This window comes from Trifolium pratense, linkage group LG3, assembly GCF_020283565.1.
Source record: "Trifolium pratense cultivar HEN17-A07 linkage group LG3, ARS_RC_1.1, whole genome shotgun sequence".
NCBI classification, from domain to species: domain Eukaryota; kingdom Viridiplantae; phylum Streptophyta; class Magnoliopsida; order Fabales; family Fabaceae; genus Trifolium; species Trifolium pratense.
Window position 1 is genome coordinate 32,322,232 of NC_060061.1, and position 20,693 is coordinate 32,342,924.

Here is a 20,693-nt window from a genome sequence, read left to right on the forward strand (position 1 = left end):
CCCTAAAGTTTCATTACTCAATGTTTTTAGTCCCTGCCGTCCACATGTGTTAAAGGATGATGACGTGATAGTGCCACATCACTGCCGCATGTATTTTTTTGGCTTGTCATATCACCAATCAGTTTTTTTTTAAAAAAAAATTATCAGTTTTTTTTCCAGATTTTTGTTTGCAACCTCATTCCCAATTAAAAAAAGAAAAGAAAAATTAGTTTGTTAAAGATTTGTTGTTTTAGTTTGTTAATGTTAAAAATTAAATGGGTTAAATATGTTTTTAGTCCCTATATTTTTTTTTACGGTGAAAAAATATCCTACATTTTTTTTCATTAACACTTTTAGTCCTGACTGTTAAAATTACAGACTTGGCACCTATTTTTACTAAAAAATAAATTTAATTTAATTTAACTATAAAAAAACAAAATAAACTTTTTATTATAATCACAAAAACAAAATAAACATAAAAAAAAAATCTGGGCAAAGTGTTGTGTCGGATGGTTGTTTTGTTAAGTTTAGTATTGTTAATTATTAACAAACTAAAAAAAAAACAAATCTAACAAATTATTATTAATTTTTTTTAGATAGAAATTTTTTTTTTTTTTAATTGGGAATGAGATTGCCAAAACAAAATCTGGAATTTTTTTTTTAATTTTATTTAAAAAAAAAACTGATTGGTGATGTGGCAAGCCAAAAAAAATACATGTGGCAGTGACGTGGCACTACCACATCATCATCCTTTAACCCATGTGGACGTCAGAGACTAAAAACATTGAGTGATGAAATTTCAGGGACTAAAAAGTGTGAAAACAAACTTCAGAGACTAAAACAAAAATTATGTGAAACTATAGGGACCAAAAACATATTTAACCCTAAATAAAAAATGGTGAAGAAAACAAATAAAAATTGTGTAATATATAGAATAATATGAAATATCGTCAAATTAACATCCAACTATAAGAAGAAAAAAATATTTTCTGCACCGTTGTTGAAGAAACGAAATTGAATGAAAACTTATGAAATGAAAGGCTACAAAGAAATAAAACATTTCTATAGTAAAAAAAAAAAAAAAAAACTTGGTCATTGAATGTCAACGGTAATATTTTGACATATATGGAAGGTAATAATAATATTAAATTGATGATACGATACCTTGTTTAAAATATCGATATCATTGGAGATGCTCTTAAGTTTAAAAAAAATCAATTTAAATTTTAAAATTCAATTTGGGAATTAAGCTGAGGATCGAACCAAGACCTTTAGCATACTACTCAAATCTTTCACCGGCTTCAATTTTCGGTATTTTAAATCGGCCTGTATTTTTAATTTGGATTAGCTTGAATTTAAACATCCCGTAGAAATTTTTTGCGGAACACTAAAGAGGGTTTTTATTGTTTTATTTTTTGTGAATGAATATCCATAGAGATAGCTAGATAAAACTGAATGAAATTTTTTATATATTCATTTTTTTCTTTTAATTTGTTAATAGATTTCGATGATGAGCTATAATTAAGGAATGGTATATTTGAACCCTAAACAAAATTCTCTTGCTATTCAACTACTTTTCCTTTTTATTATTCTCTTCTCCATAACAGCACTCTCCTACTTCCTATTCCTATTCCTATTCCTATTCAATTCACTTTCTTTCTCAACTCATTAGAAGCAAGGTGAACACGATTTCTTTCATTAATACTTTTCTTTCATTGATACTATTAATACTACGTAACACTTTGGTGCATATATCAAATAATAATTATTATCATCTTATTCATTCTCATAATGTGATTCGGAGTTTGGTTGAAAGGTAAGTAAAACGCATGGTCAAGAATTATTCCATCCAAAACTTCGATTTCTCCGGAATGATATGATTTTCTTTTTAGGTGGAGCTGGTTAACAATTTGTCCCACATATATACCACGTTTATTTGGGAATGGGGAGTACTTTAGTTTTTGTTTTGTGATTTTATAGTTAAATCCTTTTGTTTTGAACCGTTATAGGGTTTGTTAGGGTTCCTTAGAATTCCCTTATTTTTGAGTTCATGCAAAACAATTTATGTATTATTGAGTTAAAAAAAAGTTTTTATGTATTATTATAAGTTTTTCAAAGTAGATTATGAGAAAATAACTTATAAAAATATAATTTTTGTGAATTAACATAAAACTTTATTTTTTTTGTATAAATTATTGGTTATAAGCTCAAAAATAAGTAAAATCCAAAGAGTCCCATATGCTATATGTAAGTAACTTTAGGAACTTGAAAAATTTGACAGTTAGCACAATTTTCAAATTGTTTTAGTTTACAAATAATACAATAAAGAAATGATATGATTTAGGGTTAAATATAATAACAATCCAGATTTTCATGTTATTATATTTAGGGTTAAATATATATTTTTTATCTCTATGAATATTATAATATCTCAAGTTTTGGTCTTCAAATATTTTATGCAACTATATTTGGTAAAATTCAAGTCTTGAATTTCTTTTGCAAAAATATAAAATTTTGTGGGAGGGATTCTTATAATATTTTATAACCATGAATACAAACAACCATTCAAAAATTTGAAAGTACCCGAGATATGATCAAAAGTAGTGACCAAAATTTGTGACAGAAAATAATTAGGGGGCCAAAAGTTGCTGAAATTTTTCATAGGACTAAAAAAAAAAATTCAAAAATATTTATAGGGACAAAATTTATTTCACTCTTTATATATATTTATCCATTTATTCATGACTTTTTTTAATTCTGGTTTGATAGCTTGTTGATGCTAATTTAGTTCTTAGCATTGCAGATATCTAATAATTGATTTTACTCTCACAATTTCAGATGGAGGGTTCTAGCAATTCTGGTGAAGGTTTTGACAGAGAGAATGTATTGGTGAAATCTGTAATTCAGCCTATCAATCTTAACTTCTATAGTTCTGATGGTCACAATAGCTCTGTAGCTTATATAAATGAGGGCTGTGAATCACCTTCATCATCATCATCATCATCTTGGGATTCTAAACCTGAAATTGATATCCCATCTGTAATCAATTGCCATGAAGGCATTAACCTGGAAGAGAACTATCTTGATATGGAAGAACAAAACCAGTTTGTTGGGGTCGAAAACACAGATTATGGTTTATTGTGGGAGATGGACAATAGAAGTTATGATGAGTTGCTCAAAAAGTTCTTAGAAAAGGAGGAAGAGCTAAGATTTTCCAATTTTAGACTTCAGCTTTCGGAACAAGAGATTATTAAGTTCAATGTTCAAGTTGAGAATAGTGAGGCTCAGCTTCATAATGTGCGCGAAGAATTGAAGCGGAAAGAGGAGGAACTTATTAAACAAAAAGAACTTTCGAAAGAAGAGATTTTCAAGTTGAAGCTTTCGCAAGAAGAGATTTTCAAGTTGAAGATTCAAATTGACGAAAGTGAGAATCTGCTTGATAATGTGCGCGAAGAATTGAAGCTGAAAGAAGAGGAATTGAAGCTGAAAGAGGAGGAACTGAGTAAACTAAAAGAGCTTTTGGAAAAAGAGATTTTCAAATTGAAGATTCAAACTGAGAAAAGTGAGGATCAGCTTGATAGTGTGCGCGAAGAATTGGAGCTGAAAGAGGAGGAATTGAATAAACTAAAAGAGCTTTCGGAAAAAGAGATTTTCAAGTTGAAGATTCAAACTGAGAAAAGTGAGGATCAGCTTGATAGTTTGTGCGAAGAATTGGAGCTGAAAGAGGAGGAATTGAATAAACTAAAAGAGCTTTCGGAAAAAGAGATTTTCAAGTTGAAGATTCAAAATGAGAAAAGTGAGGATCAGCTTGATAGTGTGCGCGAAGAATTGGAGCTGAAAAGGGAGGAATTGAATAAATTAAAAGAGTTTTCAGAAAAAGAGATTTTCAAGTTGAAGATTCAAACTGAGAAAAGTGAGGATCGGCTTGATAATGTGAGCGAAGAATTGAAGCTGAAAGAGGAGGAACTGAATAAACTAAAAGAGCTTTCGGAAGAAGAGATTTTGAAGTTGAAGATTCAAATTCAGAAAAGTGAGTTTCAGCTTCATTATGTGCGCACAGAATTGAAGCTGAAAGAGGAGGAATTGAATAAACTAAAAGAGCTTTCCGAAAAAGAGAATTTCAATTTGAAGATTCAAAAAGAGGAGGAATTGAATAAACTAAAAGAGCTGGATTTTTGGACGAAAAGGAATATAGTATTGACCTCTAAACTGGAGGATTGTCAGTCCAGAAACAAGGAATTAGAAAACAAATTAAGCCGAGACAGAGATGCAAAAGTTGCACAAGAAAAGGGTTTGGAAGAAGAAATCAATTGTTTGAGGGAAGAACTTGGTAAGAAAATGCATCTTGTTGAAGCCGCGAATAAGGAAAAGGAGATGGTAGTGATTGAAAGGAATGAAGCAAAAACTAAGATTAAAAAGCTTGAGCATGAGATATTATCCTGCAATGATATATTATCAAATACGAGAGGATATGTTAAAGAGCTCGAAGCATCACTAACAGAGATAGGGATCATCTATAAAACTATTCGGAATGAAGGAAAAATGTTGAAACTGAGAGTGGAAGAACTTGAAAAAGAGGTGACCAGACAGAATGGCGTGATATCGGATAAGGATGAGGAGAAGAGGGAGGCAATTAGACAGTTATGCTATTCAGTTGAGTACCACAGGAGCGAATATCGTCAACTTGTTCAAGCAATTAATAAGGTGGCGTCGCCATCGTCACCATGGTCACGTTGTTATAGTTTCCTAAGGTTACATTAAGTTGTGTCTCAGTCGTTTCATTGTGTTTTGTTTTATAGATCTTTGGTTGTTATTAGTTTTTTAATATCAGTTTCTTATTCATTCTTGCTATGCACCAAAACATTGCATCATGGTGTCTTTCTTCTTATTGATTAGCAGGTCAAATAATCACATTAACAATTGAAGTTGATGAATTTTTGTGTTCATTTTTATTGAAGTTAGTGAACTTTTAAATTTTTTGTTTATTTTTTTTTTATAGTTTAGTTAACAAATGAATATTCTTTGTGAAAAAAAATATTGGTTTGGTGAGAAATCATTTACTTTAATGTGTATAAATTCAATATTCGTTTCACCTATAGATTTTGGTGGCTTAATTAGTTAAGCAACATTCAGCTTGTAATTCATGAAGCAGTGAGAGGTTGCATCAGCAGTGTGTGTGTGTATTCATCAGCTGAGATAGTAGTTTTTTTTTTTCCTATTAGCAAATATATTATAACTCAATCATAAGTTTATTTATTCTCAATTTTATTGATATGTCAATTTTTAAAAAGCGGGTAAAAAAAAAAAACGAACATACAAAAAAATTACTTAAAAAAAGACATCATATTGAGGGTGTGTCTAATATGGATATCTCAAAAATAGTCAAAAGATGGACCATTACCATTTTTAATAAATAAATTTTAAAAATATATTATTAAATATATTTTTATTTTTTCTAGTATTCTGCTATTGTTTTTTTTTCCTCCTTTTTGTTTCTCTTTCATCTACCAAAAAAAATGTGTAAACTTAATACTTTTTAATTAGTTCTGTATTTATGTTTATAATATTATATGAATCTGTCCAACAAAAATTTAAATTTTTTTAACATAAGATTGATAAACATGAATTTTTATACACAAACTATTTAAAATAAAAATTAGAGTATTTTTTTCTCAAAAAAATATACTTGAATACTTCGACAAAATTAATTACACATTTTAAAACATCTTTAAATTATTAAACAATAAAACATTAGAAGGGATGCTTAAAAAAATAAATTAAGAAGGATTTTTGCATTTTTAATATATAATAGAGAATTCTGAGTCGTCCAAAAAGCGGGGATTGATTGAAACCCCCGCAAACTGAAAATCTGTTAAATGGATGGTCTGGTTTGAAACCCCCGCAAACCGAAAAGTAACAAACTACACAGGACATTCTCGATAGAAAGTAGTCATGACATATATACAGTTGCTCTCGAATCCCCACTTGCTCTGGTTTCTCGATGCTTAACAGTGTCCTTCCATAGTATAAAACAATGCAATGTCGCCCAAAGTTTATAGTTCAACATATATAATCCATGGTTGAAAAGTCTATCTTGTACACTTTAAGTATATACTCGCCGAATGTTTCAACCAATAATAGTTGCTCATCACAATTGACCAACTTAAGATATACGCGGCATGTTAACGTCGGAGTACTCTTCAATTTCATAAATTTAATATTTGCAGAATTCAGACTAAGAACCCCTATGTTGACCTTGTTTATGACAACATATATTATATTATGCAAAACCACAAAATCAATAACTTCCTCTTCATTTTTCATTGTTGAATAACTAACCCAATCACAATTTGGAGATTGATATGTTAGGATCAATTCAGTATGCAGGCTTAGATTGTGCAGTCACAGTTAGCGTGACCTGCAAGGCAACTGAGCTGCAAGCTCGTGCGCGCGCGTGTGACTTGGGCTTGGCTTGCAATTTGTATAGTTAGTTAGTTTGTTGTAAAGTTAGTTACTTGTATTGTGTGTTGGCCTATATAAGGGGCTTGTATTGTGGTGAATTAGTAATGAAGCACGATTATTGCTTAACAATTGGTATCAGTATACCGGTTTCGATCCAAAATCCTTTCTTTGTCTAACAACTGTTGTTGGTTACACAAAGAACCAGTTTTCGTTACACAAGAAGCTTTGATTCAAGATTCCATGGCTGAATCAAGCAACTACATGCAGCCCTCCATCCCAAGATTCGATGGATTTTATGATCATTGGGCCATGCTTATGGAGAACTTGCTACGTTCCAAGGAGTTTTGGGATCTGATTGAGAATGGAGTTACAATTGCACCTGCTAATGCCACACAGGAGCAATTAAAAGCAGCTGAAGATAGCAGATTGAAAGATCTGAAGGCCAAGAACTATCTTTTTCAAGCAATTGACAGAACAATACTTGAAACAATTCTTTCTAAAGATACAGCCAAAGAGATTTGGGATTCTATGCGCCAAAAGTATCAAGGCTCATCTAAGGTGAAGAGAGCACAGTTGCAGGCCTTGAGGAAAGAATATGAAACTCTGAACATGAAGATTGGTGAGTCAATTGAAGATTATTTCTGCAGAACATTGACAATTGCCAACAAGATGAAGATGCATGGTGAAGTCATGACACAAGGTAACATAGTTGAGAAAATCTTGCGTTCTTTAACTTCAAGATTCAATTATGTAGCTTGTTCTATAGAAGAATCAAATGATGTAACTTCTTGGACTGTGGACCAACTGCAAAGTAGCTTAATTGTTCATGAACAAAGAATGAAAGGCCAAAAAGAGGAAGAACAAGTCTTGAAAGTAAGCAACAATGGTGGCAGAGGTAGGGGAAGAGGTGCTCCCTATGGAAGAGATGGTGGTAGAGGAAGAGGACGTGGTGGCAGAGGTAAATTCAACAAAGAGAATGTTGAATGTTACAAGTGTCACAAATTAGGTCACTTTCAATCTGAGTGTCCAGATTGGGAAGAGGACAATGTGAACTATGCTGAATTTGATGAAGCAGAAGAATTACTGCTTATGGCTCAAAAGGGTAAAGAAATTAAAGAAATTCAAAGATCTGATGAAAGATTCAATGATAATCATCAGATTTGGTTCTTGGACTCAGGATGCAGCAATCACATGGTAGGCAACAAGGAATGACTTTTTGACTATGATGACAGTTTCAAAGACTCAGTCAAGCTGGGAGATGATTCAAAGATGGCAGTCATTGGTAAAGGGAATTTGAAACTATACATTCAAGGGTATGTTCAAGTTCTTACTAATGTCTATTACCTCCCTGGATTAAAGAATAATCTGTTGAGTATAGGACAGTTACAGCAGAAGAATCTCACCATTGTATTCAAGAATGATACCTGCAAGGTGTATCATGAAGAGAAAGGTTTGATAATGTTTACTCACATGTCTATGAACAGAATGTATATAATCAAAGCACCAGTTTTAGTTCCAAAATGCTTCAATACATCCCAGTCCAATGATGCTCAACTATGGCATCAGAGATATGGACACTTGAGTTTCAAGGGAATGAATATTTTGGCACAAAAGAAAATGGTACAAGGCCTACCAGCTGTGAATGAGCCTGAACAAAAATGTGATAGCTGCATGAAGGGTAAACAACAAAGATATTTTGTGCCTAAGAAGAGCTCTTGGAGAGCATCTGAAAGATTGGAATTGATACATTCAGATATATGTGGTCCCATTAGTCCTGAGTCAAATGGTAAAAAGAGATACTTCATCACTTTCATTGATGATCTAAGCAGAAAAACTTGGATCTATTTCTTAAGTGAGAAGTCTGAAGCATTGTCCACCTTCCAGAAGTTTAAAGCAATGGTAGAAAATGAAACAAATCTCAAGATTCAGTGTCTAAGAACTGATAGAGGAGGGGAATACACCTCAACAGTATTCAATGAATATTGTGATTCTCATGGCATAAGAAGACAACTGACAGCTGCATACACACCACAACAAAATGGTGTCTCAGAAAGGAAAAAATAGAACAATCATGAATATGGTGAGATGTATGTTGAAAGATAAGAATGTGCCAAAAAGCTTTTGGCCTGAAGCTATGAACTGGTCAGTACACATCCTCAATAGATGTCCCACATTTGCAGTAAAGGACATCACACCAGAAGAAGCTTGGAGTGCAAGAAAGCCATCTGTAAGTCACTTCAAAATCTTTGGATCTGTTGCTTATGTCCATATACCAGATAATCTGAGAAAGAAGCTAGATGACAAAAGTATAGTATGTATCTACTTGGGAATTAGTGAAGAGTCCAAGGCATATAAATTGTATGATCCTTTGAAAAGAAAGATAGTTATTAGCAAGGATGTGAAGTTTGATGAAACTAAGCAGTGGAATTGGGATACAAAAGAAGTTGATAAAGGGAAAATTAATGAAGTAATCATTGATTCAGATGCTTGTTCAACAAGCAAACACAGTGGTGAGGAGAATGATGATGCTCACAGTGATGAATCACTGAGCAATGATGAAATTGGCCAAATAGTACCAGACTCAGAAGATAGTGATGAAGAACACAATGAGTATGTGCAGCCTGACAAGAGAATATCAAAGAGACCAGGTTATCTAGATGATTTTGTGACAGATGAGGCAGAGTTGCATAATCTACACAATCTAGCAATATTTACACCAAGTGCAGACCCTACCACATATGAAGAAGCTTGCAAAAGTGACATATGGAGAGAGGCCATGGACTCTGAAATTGCAGCTATTGAAAGTAACAATACCTGGGAGTTAACCACTTTACCTTCTGGAGCAAAGAGAATAGGGGTAAAATGGATATACAAAACCAAATACAATGAGCAAGGGAAAATTGAGAAATACAAAGCAAGACTGGTTGCAAAGGGATACTCTCAGCAACATGGAATAGATTATAATGAAGTATTTGCACCTGTTGCTAGATGGGACACAATAAGGTCCATATTGGCAGTTGCTGCAATCAAAGGCTGGTATGTGTTTCAGTTAGATGTGAAAAGTGCCTTTTTACATGGAGAACTCAATGAAGAAGTGTATGTGGATCAACCATTGGGTTATCAGAAAGAAAATAGTGAACTTGTGTATAAACTAAAGAAATCCTTGTATGGCTTAAGACAAGCTCCAAGAGCATGGTACAGCAAAATAGAAGCATATTTTTGTCAAGAAGGTTTTGAAAAGTGCCCTCATGAGCATACTCTTTTTGTCAAACATGATGCAGATGGAAAAATCATAGTTGTAAGTTTGTATGTTGATGACTTGATTTTTACTGGTAATGATCAGAAAATGTTTAGTGAGTTCAAAAGGTCCATGGAAAAGAACTTTGCTATGACAGATTTAGGGAAAATGAGGTATTTCCTTGGTGTGGAAGTAAAGCAGGACAACAATGGTATTTTCTTGTATCAGCAAAAGTATGCAATTGAAATACTGAAGAGGTTTGGAATGTATGATTGCAATAGTGTGACAAATCCAATTGTGCCTGGAAATAGATTAATGAAAGATGAAGCTGGACAAGCAAGCAATGCAACAGTGTACAAACAGATGGTTGGTTGTTTGATGTACTTACTAGCTACCAGACCTGATCTTGCTTTCTCTGTGTGCTTGGTGGCTAGATATATGGAAAGACCAACTGAGATTCATGTGGCTGCTGTGAAGAGAATTCTCAGATATCTAAAAGGCACAGTGAGTTGTGGATTATGGTATGAAAGAGGCAAAGGGAGTGAACTAGTTGGATGGTCTGACTATGACTATGCTGGTGATATTGATGATAGAAGGAGCACATCTGGATATGTATTCATGATTGGTTCAAAAGCAATTTCATGGTCATCAAAGAAGCAACCAATAGTCACTTTATCCACCACTGAGGCTGAGTTTATTGCTGCAGCTAGCAGTGCTTGTCAAGGAATATGGTTGTCCAGAATTTTGGCTCAAATAGATTCAAGAGAAAACAGCTGCATTACCATCTATTGTGATAACAGTTCATCAATTAAACTGTCAAAGAACCCTGTGATGCATGGAAGGAGCAAACACATTGATGTCAGGTTCCATTTCTTAAGAGATTTGACTAAGGAAGGAGCTGTTCAGTTAATCCACTGCTCATCCTTTGAGCAAGTAGCAGATATCATGACCAAGGCTTTAAGTTTTGAAAGTTTTAGCAGGAATAGAGACAAGTTGGGTCTGTGTAGCTTGGAGTCTGTAAATTGTTCTTGATGAAGTTCAATTTAGGGGAGTGTTTGTTAGGATCAATTCAGTATGCAGGCTTAGATTGTGCAGTCACAGTTAGCGTGGCCTGCAAGGCAACTGAGCTGCAAGCTCGTGCGCGCACGTGTGACTTGGGCTTGGCTTGCAATTTGTATAGTTAGTTAGTTTGTTGTAAAGTTAGTTACTTGTATTGTGTGTTGGCCTATATAAGGGGCTTGTATTGTGGTGAATTAGTAATGAAGCACGATTATTGCTTAACATGATAGACATACAAACGGCGTTTGCATAAAACCACCAAGACAAATTCCTCGGAGCATTTGTCAAAAGCAAGCAAGGCATGCTTATAATTCAAGCCATATGTATTACTATATTCAAAGGTACAAATATTGGTTACCTTTATTCTTGTGAATGGATCGATTAGCAAAAACGAATTATTGGAACCCGCCATGATAAAATATCCACTAGAAGACGTAACAAACAAAGAGTGGAACAGGAACTTCGCCATCGTTGAGAAATAAACTTTTTGGCTGGGTATGCTAATATAACAAAGGAAGATGATTCCTTATATTATCATACGAAACTTGAAGAAAGTAGTGGTTCTTCTTGGGATGGCAAAAAAGGTTTCCAGTAAATTTTATGAAAAGCTCTCCAATTCTTTGCAAAATAGGAAGATTGAGAAAGGGAAACACTTTCATTAGCAAAATAGCTCACATATTCTTCATAAAGCACTTTAAATTTATCCATCACTTTCTTAAGCTTAGCTTGAGATGTTGAAGCATCAAGTCTGGTGTAGCAAAACCTTAAAAAATTTTCCTTCAAACGTGGGTCAAGAATAGCTCCAAACGCAAGTATTTCACTATAATCTTTCCAGTACTTGTCAAATTTTTCTTTCATCAACTTAGACATGTCCTTTATAACACCATCAACACTATTTTGATTTTTTTCTAAAATGCACTGAACTTTCCACACTTGCATGAAATATAAGTTTGAAGTTGGATAAGATGAACCCGAAATCAAATTTGTGATATCATAAAACGGTTCCAAGAACTGACAAATTCTTTCCCCCCTATCACATTCTTCATCAGATGGACAATGTCTATAATTTCTGTCTGCCAATTGAAAATATTGAAAAGCTTTCCTATATTGCAAGGCACTTTCAAGCATAAAATATGTGTTATTCCATCGTGTCGACACATCTAATCTTAAACCACTACTAACGTTTAACCCTGCATCATTGACACAATCTTCAAATTTTACAATCCTTCCATCAGATCCTTTAATATACTTTACACTCTCTCTAATTTTATGTAGTGCTTCACTTGCCACTTTTAAACCCTCTTGGACAATTAAATTGAGTATGTGAGCTGAACATCTGATATGAAAAAATTCACCATTACCCATCAAATTACCTTGCATGCGGAGATGCTTTTTCAGATGATCTTGCATGTTGTCATTACTAGATGCATTATCCAAGGTAATAGAAAATATTTTCTTATCTATTCCCCATTGCTTTAAGCAATCAAACAACGCGGCTTCCAATGCAACACCGGTGTGGGGGGGTTTCATTCGACAAAAATTAAGAACACGACTGATTAATTTCCAATTATCATCAACAAAATGTGCGGTTAAACAAATATAACCCTCACTAGTAGTAGCTGTCCAAACATCTGAAGTTAGACAAATTCTATTTGGAATCCTATCCATGATTCCCTTAAGTTTGATCCTCTCTTTGTCGTATATTTTTTCAATATCCGACACAATAGTATTCCTAGACACCATTTCAGCAGAAGGATTCAAGTACTCCACCCAAGCACGGATTTTTTCATACTCAACAAAGCTAAAAGGAAGATCATGTGCGATAATGGCTTCCGCAAGCAAATCACGATGAATTTTTTGGTTGAATGGAAGTGGGGGTTTTTCTAGACTAAGAAGATTCAACTTGAAATTTTTACAAATAAAAACATGGCGAGTTAGATGTGAAGTTCCATAATTCTGACCTGAAATAGGATTTTTTCCGATGGAAAATTCAGTATAACAATAAATGCATATCGCCTTTTCGACGCCACTTTGATCTTTGCCGATTTTTTCAAAAATATTCCAAAGAGTTGACAGATTATTATCTAAATCTTCAAGATCCGCATTTATATCCATAGCATCCATACTGTATTTTCTACATTCACAAACAAAACAATAAGCATACACAATATCATTTTCAAAGATGTTACTACTGTTACTATTGTATCTTCTACATTCACAAACAAAACAATAAGCATACACAATAAGCATACACAATAAGCATCCATACTGTATCTTCTACATTCACAAACAAAACAATAAGCATACACAAATTGTGATTATTCTCAATAAGCATACATTATCTTCTACATTCACAAACAATAAGCATTATATCCCTAGCCACTCTCTTTAACTTGTATCGATAAAGCAAACAAACCTAAATAATCACACTTCTCAGTTCTCACTTACTTTGTCTTTCTGTGACACAATAAGCTAGTTTACAATTTCTCAGTTCTCTCTTTAACTTGTAACACAATAAGCATACTGTATCTTCTACATTCACAAACAACTAATTTTTTTTCCAATAAATTCACTAAATACACTACAAGAAGCAATTAAAAAAAGTACAAAAAGATAGAAAATTTGAAACAAAAAAAATCACCTGTGTTTCACTTGGATTGGAGAAATTGTGGTTCTGGGTTTGGAAGAGAATGAAGGGAAGACATGAATTTATATATGAATTTGGAGAAATTGTGTTTCTGGGTTATGGAAATATTGATGAGGAAGAAGAGAAATTCGGTTCGGCGGTGCGGCGGAGAAGAAGATGCATCGCGATTTTGCTTTCTGCGTGTTTTTCTTTCTGCGTGTTTTGTTTCTGCGGAGAAGAAGATGCGGTGCGGCGGAGAAGAAGATGCGGTGCGGCGGAGAAGGAGAAAGGGTTATTTTGTTTCTGCGTGTTTTCTTTCTGCTTGTTTCTGCGGCGGAGAAGATGCATTATGCGTTTTGGGTTTCTCGTTTTTTTAGCCCAAGAGGGGGCCAATAATTTAAAAAGATAACACAGGGCTGGACCAAAAATAATTTGTTTAAATTTTTTTAAAAGGGGGCCAGCTATATTGGGGCTTTATAGGGGGCCAAATAAATGGGCCCTTTAAATTAGGGCCCTATTGACAGCTCTAGTAATTATGAGTACCTTGTGATGCCCTTTAGATTAATGAATACCCCAACCACTTTTCAAGCAACTATGAATAATATATTTAGGCCATTTTTTAGGAAATTTGTGTTGGTATTTTTTTATGGCATCTTAATTTGTAGTAAGAGTCTGTCAGAGCATCAAGACAAGTGCTAGATTTATTGAGGTCAAATTGCTTTATTGCTAATTAAAACAGGTGCTAGATTCCTCAATATGGATGGAAATTAATTCCGCAAGAAATTTAATTGATTCATAACGTGAATCAGATTTAACACTTTGTGAATATAATTTTAATCACAATTGGTCTACATGCCATAGTGGTTGAAATCTTGTATTGCAATAAAAGGATGTGAGTTTGAATCATAGTCCAGACAAAGTTATATTTTTTTAACAAAAATCTGCAATATAAAAAAAAAATGGAGGAAGAAAAATTAAGTTTAGGGATTGCTTGTGTATACAAGCTTATATTATAAGAGATAAGAGATTTGTTCTAAAGGTATAAAGTCATCACTAAAATAATTCATGTGGTACAACTCACACTCTATCACCTAATAAAAATCATAATTATGAACTTCCTTATTTACTTCCCCCAACTTTTTGAATCGTCCATACACCCTATGGTACTGACCCATGAACAAACTTTTGTTTTGCAAGTTCGAATTACTAGAATGACAAAGCTCTTACTTTTGTTTGTCGATCAGATGCTTTTTTAATCTATTTATGACTTTTTTAATCTTAAGTAGCCAAATGATTCACGATAAGAAAATGTAAGTTTTTTTCGTAAAATAAAACACAAAAAAAATGTATGATCTGATGATTTGCTGGATTTCTAATTATCGGTTTTTAATTGTATAAACTTTACAATGAAAATTGATGGTGCTTAATTGTCCTATGAAATATTTCCTGTTTATGATCATTGATTCCTCAATATGGATGTAAATTAATTCCGCAAAAAATTTAATTGATGGCTTAACTACACATTTGGTCCCTTACGTTTATTTTAAGTTTCAATTTGGTCCCTTACGTTTAAAAAGTATCAATTTGGTCCCTTACGTTTATTTTAGGTTTCAAGTTAGTCCTTTCCGTTAGTTTTGTCACTAACACCGTTTGAACAGTACACGTGTCAGCATGTCAAAGTGCCACGTGTCAGTCCACGTATGCAATTGACTGTCACATGTGACAAAATTGACGGAAAGGACTAACTTGAAACCTAAAATAAACGTAAGGGACCAAATTGATACTTTTTAAACGTAAGGGACCAAATTGAAACCTAAAATAAACGTAAGGGACCAAATGTATAGTTAAGCCTTAATTGATTCATAACGTGAATCAGATTTAACACTTTGTGGACATAATTTTAATCACAATTGGTCTACATGATATAGTGGTTGAAATCTTGTATTGCAATAAAGGGATGCGAGTTTGAATCCTAGTCAAGAAAAATGTGTATTTTTTTAATAAAAATCTGCAATATAAAAATGGAGGGAAGAAAATTAGGTTTAGGGTTTGGTCAATTGAAGTCAAGGGCCATTTAGTTCATTAGATCACACAAGGCCATATAAGAATACAAAGATGATTTTAAAATATAAAAAAATATATGAAAAAAAAATATAAAGTGACTTTTATTTATTCTTAATTTTAACGATATGTTCTTATCTAATTTTTTTTATAAGAGATATGTTGTTATCTAATTTTAACGATATGGTAATTTTTGAAAAAATTAAAATCTTTGTATAAAAAAACAATAATAATCTTTATCAAGAAAAAATGAAAAATAAAACATATAGACGAGCCCAAAAAACGCGGGCAAAGCCGGTATAGGATTGATATGATATGATAATAACAAACTCAACCTCTCTGTCAAAAAACAAAAAAAAACAAACTCAACCTAAACTCTTGTTATTTTGTTTTATATAAACCTAAACCTAAACTCTTATTCCAAAATTGAAATAGGACTCATAGAAAGCGACAACCAAATTGTTTACTACGCCATCTCTCATTCAATTCAGGTACCTCTACTCTTTTTTTTTAAGTCTTATTTTGGCCTATGTTAACAATTATTCGGTCTTTGTAAACATGCTTGTGTTATGTTATCACCTTAGCAAATTGTCACAGTATGTTAATTTTGAACTCTACACATAATTACATGTTAAAGGACAAAGAATAGATTCATAATAAACACTAGAAAATTGTGAGTACTGATTTGAATTTGAATTTTAAATTTGTAATGGTTTAGAGTTTATAAAACTAGTGATCGAATCAGCAATTCGATCGCTTGTTAGTAGGTGAGTGACAGTGAGGAATTTTTTAGCTCTGTTAATTGATCAAAGTAGGATATCCAAATGCAATGGCAATTTGTTTATATGATATTGATAGGTATATTACATTTGTGTTGGAAAAAATAAAAAAATCTGCATAAAGAAAATAAAGAACAGAGTCTTAACATAAGAATATACTGTAGAAATAAAAGTAGAAACGGTGATTGTAGGTCACTAAGTAGCTTTCAAATTAGAATCCAGATTTATAGTTCATGTTATTATAACTATCTATTTATTCATGATTTTATTATTATTATTATTATTATTATTATTATTATTATTATTATTATTATTATTATTATTATTATTATTATTATTATTATTATTATTATTATTATTATTATTTTGTAGTTGTCATCATAGCAAAGTTCTTATCATTGCGTTTGCCCCTGGAATCTCAGATGGGGGGCTCGAGCTATTCTAACGTAGATTGTGACGAAGTGAGAGTATCGGTTACTCCATCTCAGAAGCAAGAATTGATGAAATTTGAACTTCTATCTCTCAATACTGACTTTCCTCCTAGTTGTGATGGTGATAATAGTTCTGTGAATGAGGGTTGTGAATCGCCTTTATCATCATGGGATTCTGAACCTGAAACTGATATCCCGTCTTTGATCAATTGTGATGGCATGCCTGATCAAGGATCCCTTCAAAGTATTAACCTGGAAGAGAACTATCTTGGTATGGAGGAACAAAACCAGTTTGTTGGGGTCGAAAACACGGATGATGGTTTATTGTGGGAGATGGACAATAGAAGTTATGAAGAGTTGCTCAAAAAGTTCAATGAAAAGGAGGAAGAGCTCAGAGTTTCCAATTTTAAGCTTACACTTTCGGAACAAGAGATTATCAAGTTGAATGTTCAAGTTGAGAATGGCGAGGCTCAACTTAATAATGTGCGTGAAGAATTGAAGCTGAAAGAGGAGGAACTGAATAAACAAAAAGAGCTTTCTGAAGAAGAGATTGTCATGTTGAAGATTCAAATTGAGAAAAGTGAGAATCGGCTTGATAATGTGCATGAAGAATTGCAGCTGAAAGAGGAGGAATTGAATAAACAAAAAGAGCTTTCGGAAGAAGAGATTTCCAAGTCGAAGATTCAAATTGAGAAAAGTGAGAATCAGCTTACTAATGTGAATGGAGAATTGAAGCGGAAAGAGGATGAACTGAAAAATCAAAAAGAGCTTTTGAAAAAAGCGGTTTCACATATGAAGTCTTATATTGAGAAAAGTGTGAATCGGTTTAATAATGTGAATGAAGAATTGAAGCTGAAAGAGAAGGAACTGAATAAACAAAAAGAACTTTCAGAAGAAGAGATTTTCAAGTTGAAGACTCAAATTGAGAAAAGTGAGATTCAGCTTCAAGTGACACGGGAAAATATGGCCAACTCAGAATTGGAGTTAGTTTCAGAGAGACAAAAAAATCAAATGCTTGGAGACTTGGTTAAAACGTATAAGGCTAATGAAACTAATCAAGAGCAAGAGGTCCGAAAATTGAAGTCGGAATTGCTTGACTCGCAGGCTAAGTTCTCTTTTGATATTGCAGATATTTCAAAACTGAATATGGAATTGACCTCTAAACTGAAGGATTGTCAGTCCAGAAACAAGGAATTAGAAAACAAATTAAGCCGAGACAGAGATGCAAAAGTTGCACAAGAAATGGTTTTGGAAGAAGAAATCAATTGTCTGAGGGAAGAACTTGGTCAGAAAATGCATCTTGTTGAAGCCGCGAATAAGGAAAAGGAGATGGTAGTGATTGAAAGGAATGAAGCAAAAGCTAAGATTAAAAAGCTTGAGCATGAGATATTTTCCTGCAAAGCTGAAAAGTTGAAACATGCAGATTTGCATGCTACTCAACAAAAGTTTTTGCAAGATGAAATCATGTCTTTGAGAAAAGAACATGGACAGAGAATGGACATGGTAATGGTTGAACTAGATGAAGCCAATGTAATGATTGCTAATTTGAAAGCTGAGATATGCTCCCGCGACGATAAAATATCAAATATGAAGAAACATACCGATGATGTAAAAACATCATTGAAGGGGCTGATGATTGACTATGACACTGCACTGAAAGAAGTAAACGACTTGAAACTGAAAGTGGGAGAACTCGAATTCGAGGTGACTAGACAGAATGGTGTGATCTCAGATATGGCTAAGGGGAAGAATAAGGAAGCACTTAGACAAGTACATGACTACTATGAGGGTAAACTTGAGATCTACAAGACTGCATATAATGAACTTCTTCAAAAATCATATAGCTAAAGGTGTCGCGGCGGTCGTGCTGTTATAGCTTCCTAAAGTTACATTTAGTTGTTTCTGGTCTTTTTTTTTTTTTTTGTTCTATAGATCTTTGGTTCTTATTAGCTTTTTATATCAGTTTCATAATCGTTCCTACTATGCACAAGGGCCATTTACTTCGTTGATTTTTTATAATACGTTGTTTTCGTAAATATATAGATGATATAGTTGAAGTTGATATTAAATAGTTAAATTTTTAAACTAATGATAATAATGGCATGTCATACAAAAGAGTTATTTGAAACTTTGAAACATACTACAAAATTGAAAACAAAAAAATTACAGGAATTCTCCAGCAAAATTGGCTCATTTATATAGCTAGTTGAGTGCAAATGGTCGTTTAGACATACAGCTTATATGAAGAATTTTGGTTCCACTATTCATATCTAGAGCTGTCAATAGGGCCCTAATTTAAAGGGCCCATTTATTTGACCCCCTATAAAGCCCCAATATAGCTGGCCCCTTTTTAAAAAAATTTAAACAAATTATTTTTGGTCCAGCCCTGTGTTATCTTTTTAAATTATTGGCCCCCTCTTGGGGCCTTACTATTGGGCTAAAAAAACGAGAAACCCAAAACGCATAATGCATCTTCTCCGTCGCAGAAACAAGCAGAAAGAAAACACGCAGAAACAAAATAACCCTTTCTCCTTCTCCGCCGCACCGCATCTTCTTCTCCGCCGCACCGCATCTTCTTCTCCGCAGAAACAAAACACGCAGAAAGAAAAACACGCAGAAAGCAAAATCGCGATGCATCTTCTTCTCCGCCGCACCGCCGAACCGAATTTCTCTTCTTCCTCATCAATATTTCCATAACCCAGAAACACAATTTCTCCAAATTCATATATAAATTCATGAATACCAAATACAGAAGCTCCACACTTCCTGAACACATCCAAATGTTGATTTGCACTCGAAATTGGTTGCACGGCTTTACTGAATATATAAATGGTAATAATACTTGGTATTACAATTTTTTTGCTTTTGTTATAAGTAGTAGATCAAAGTAGTGTGAGTTTGACTGCATTTATGGCATCAATTCTGTTTCAATTCATTGCACACTTATTCTAATTATATATATTGATGATTTTTTAAGATGATGATGAAAGTAATATTGTGGACGACTGCAACACTGCGGCGACAATGACTCAACATGGATGAATGCAACGCTAGGGGCGACTGCAACACTGCGGCGATAATGACTCAAAGAATTTTATTTTATATCTACTAGTATACTTTTTTCCTACTATGTGACTGTGTTCTTATGTGTAAATCTCCCGCTTATATTTGGACGAGTGTATGAGGATTTTGATAATTTGATGTGTTAGATGAAAAAAAACTTAAGTGAGTTCTAGGAATTTTTTTCCGAAAATTCTCGTTTCCGAGAATTCTTAAAATTTTCGTTTCCGATGCTTCGACTCATCTGATGGGGTAATCCAGCAGAAACTAAAGTGATCATTTTGTTTTAACAAAATGTAATTATTTGATTGAGCAAAGTTTATAACACCAGATATTGGTACACAAATCTTAATTCCCAGATGGCAATATTGTTACTACTTTTAGCTGTTGGTTTCAATTCTTAATTACAATATTGTTATCGAAATTCCCAAAAAAAATTAATTCTCAGATTTTTTGGATAAAATTGGGCTTTGGGGCCCATTTTGGGCCTTGGGGCCTATGTTTTAACTTTGGGGCTTAGTCTTTTTGGGGCTTAGTCTTTTTGGGGCTCATTATGATTATCAAATTTAGGCCCCCTTTATGTTGGGGGCTGGGCCCAAATTTGCTTAGCCCAACAAATTGACAGCTCTACTCATATCAAATGGTAACCCCCTCCTATAGATAATTAGAGATGTAGTTCATAGCAAAAGGAACGATTTCTCAGCTTGCAGCGGATTACCTAGAAATGTTCAGGGCGGTCTTATCCGTGATTGCAATTGTAGCCGCAATAACTCTCAAAATGTTGAGATGTGGAGCATAGTTCATGCTATGTGTATCGCTCACCGTCTTCAACTTGATTGTGTCATTTTTTAAACAGTTTCTACTCTTGTTATAATTACAATTGTTTCCCTCGATTGATCTACCACTATCTCTTATATATCTCAAACATTTTTTTAGAAGGTTCTTAAATTACTACACCTTCTTGCTACTATTCAACAATATAGCTTCAGAGAAACCAA

The 20,693-nt window shown here is 33.4% G+C and overlaps 3 protein-coding genes and 1 long non-coding RNA gene across 4 annotated transcripts; 3 read left to right on the forward strand and 1 right to left on the reverse strand.

The window, feature by feature from the left end:
- The first annotated feature begins 2,817 nt into the window (after positions 1 to 2,817).
- On the forward strand, positions 2,818 to 4,740 carry LOC123914970 (golgin subfamily A member 6-like protein 22). Its single transcript, XM_045966131.1, has one exon. It carries the CDS (start codon positions 2,818 to 2,820, stop codon positions 4,738 to 4,740), a length of 1,923 nt encoding a protein of 640 aa, XP_045822087.1.
- A 6,532-nt stretch (positions 4,741 to 11,272) lies between these two features.
- Positions 11,273 to 13,740, reverse strand: LOC123914971 (zinc finger BED domain-containing protein RICESLEEPER 2-like). Its single transcript, XM_045966132.1, has 2 exons — positions 13,380 to 13,740; positions 11,273 to 12,872 (listed from the first exon to the last, which is right to left on the reverse strand). The coding sequence occupies exon 2, from the start codon at positions 12,860 to 12,862 to the stop codon at positions 11,273 to 11,275; it is 1,590 nt and encodes a 529-aa protein (XP_045822088.1). The 5' UTR covers positions 12,863 to 12,872; positions 13,380 to 13,740.
- Positions 13,741 to 16,580: 2,840 nt separating this feature from the next.
- On the forward strand, positions 16,581 to 18,665 carry LOC123913399 (CAP-Gly domain-containing linker protein 1-like). The gene has a single exon (XM_045964126.1). The coding sequence runs from the start codon at positions 16,627 to 16,629 to the stop codon at positions 18,481 to 18,483; it is 1,857 nt and encodes a 618-aa protein (XP_045820082.1). The 5' UTR covers positions 16,581 to 16,626; the 3' UTR covers positions 18,484 to 18,665.
- A 712-nt stretch (positions 18,666 to 19,377) lies between these two features.
- Positions 19,378 to 20,047, forward strand: LOC123913400. Its single transcript, XR_006811630.1, has 2 exons — positions 19,378 to 19,467; positions 19,613 to 20,047. It is a non-coding gene; the product is annotated as an uncharacterized LOC123913400 (long non-coding RNA).
- The last annotated feature ends 646 nt before the right edge of the window (positions 20,048 to 20,693 follow it).

Bases quoted from the DNA above. Each gene is read 5' to 3' on its own strand.
- LOC123914970 (XM_045966131.1), top strand. From the start codon at position 2,818: ATGGAGGGTTCTAGCAATTCTGGTGAAGGTTTTGACAGAGAGAATGTA.
- LOC123914971 (XM_045966132.1), bottom strand. From the start codon at position 12,862: ATGGATGCTATGGATATAAATGCGGATCTTGAAGATTTAGATAATAAT.
- LOC123913399 (XM_045964126.1), top strand. From the start codon at position 16,627: ATGGGGGGCTCGAGCTATTCTAACGTAGATTGTGACGAAGTGAGAGTA.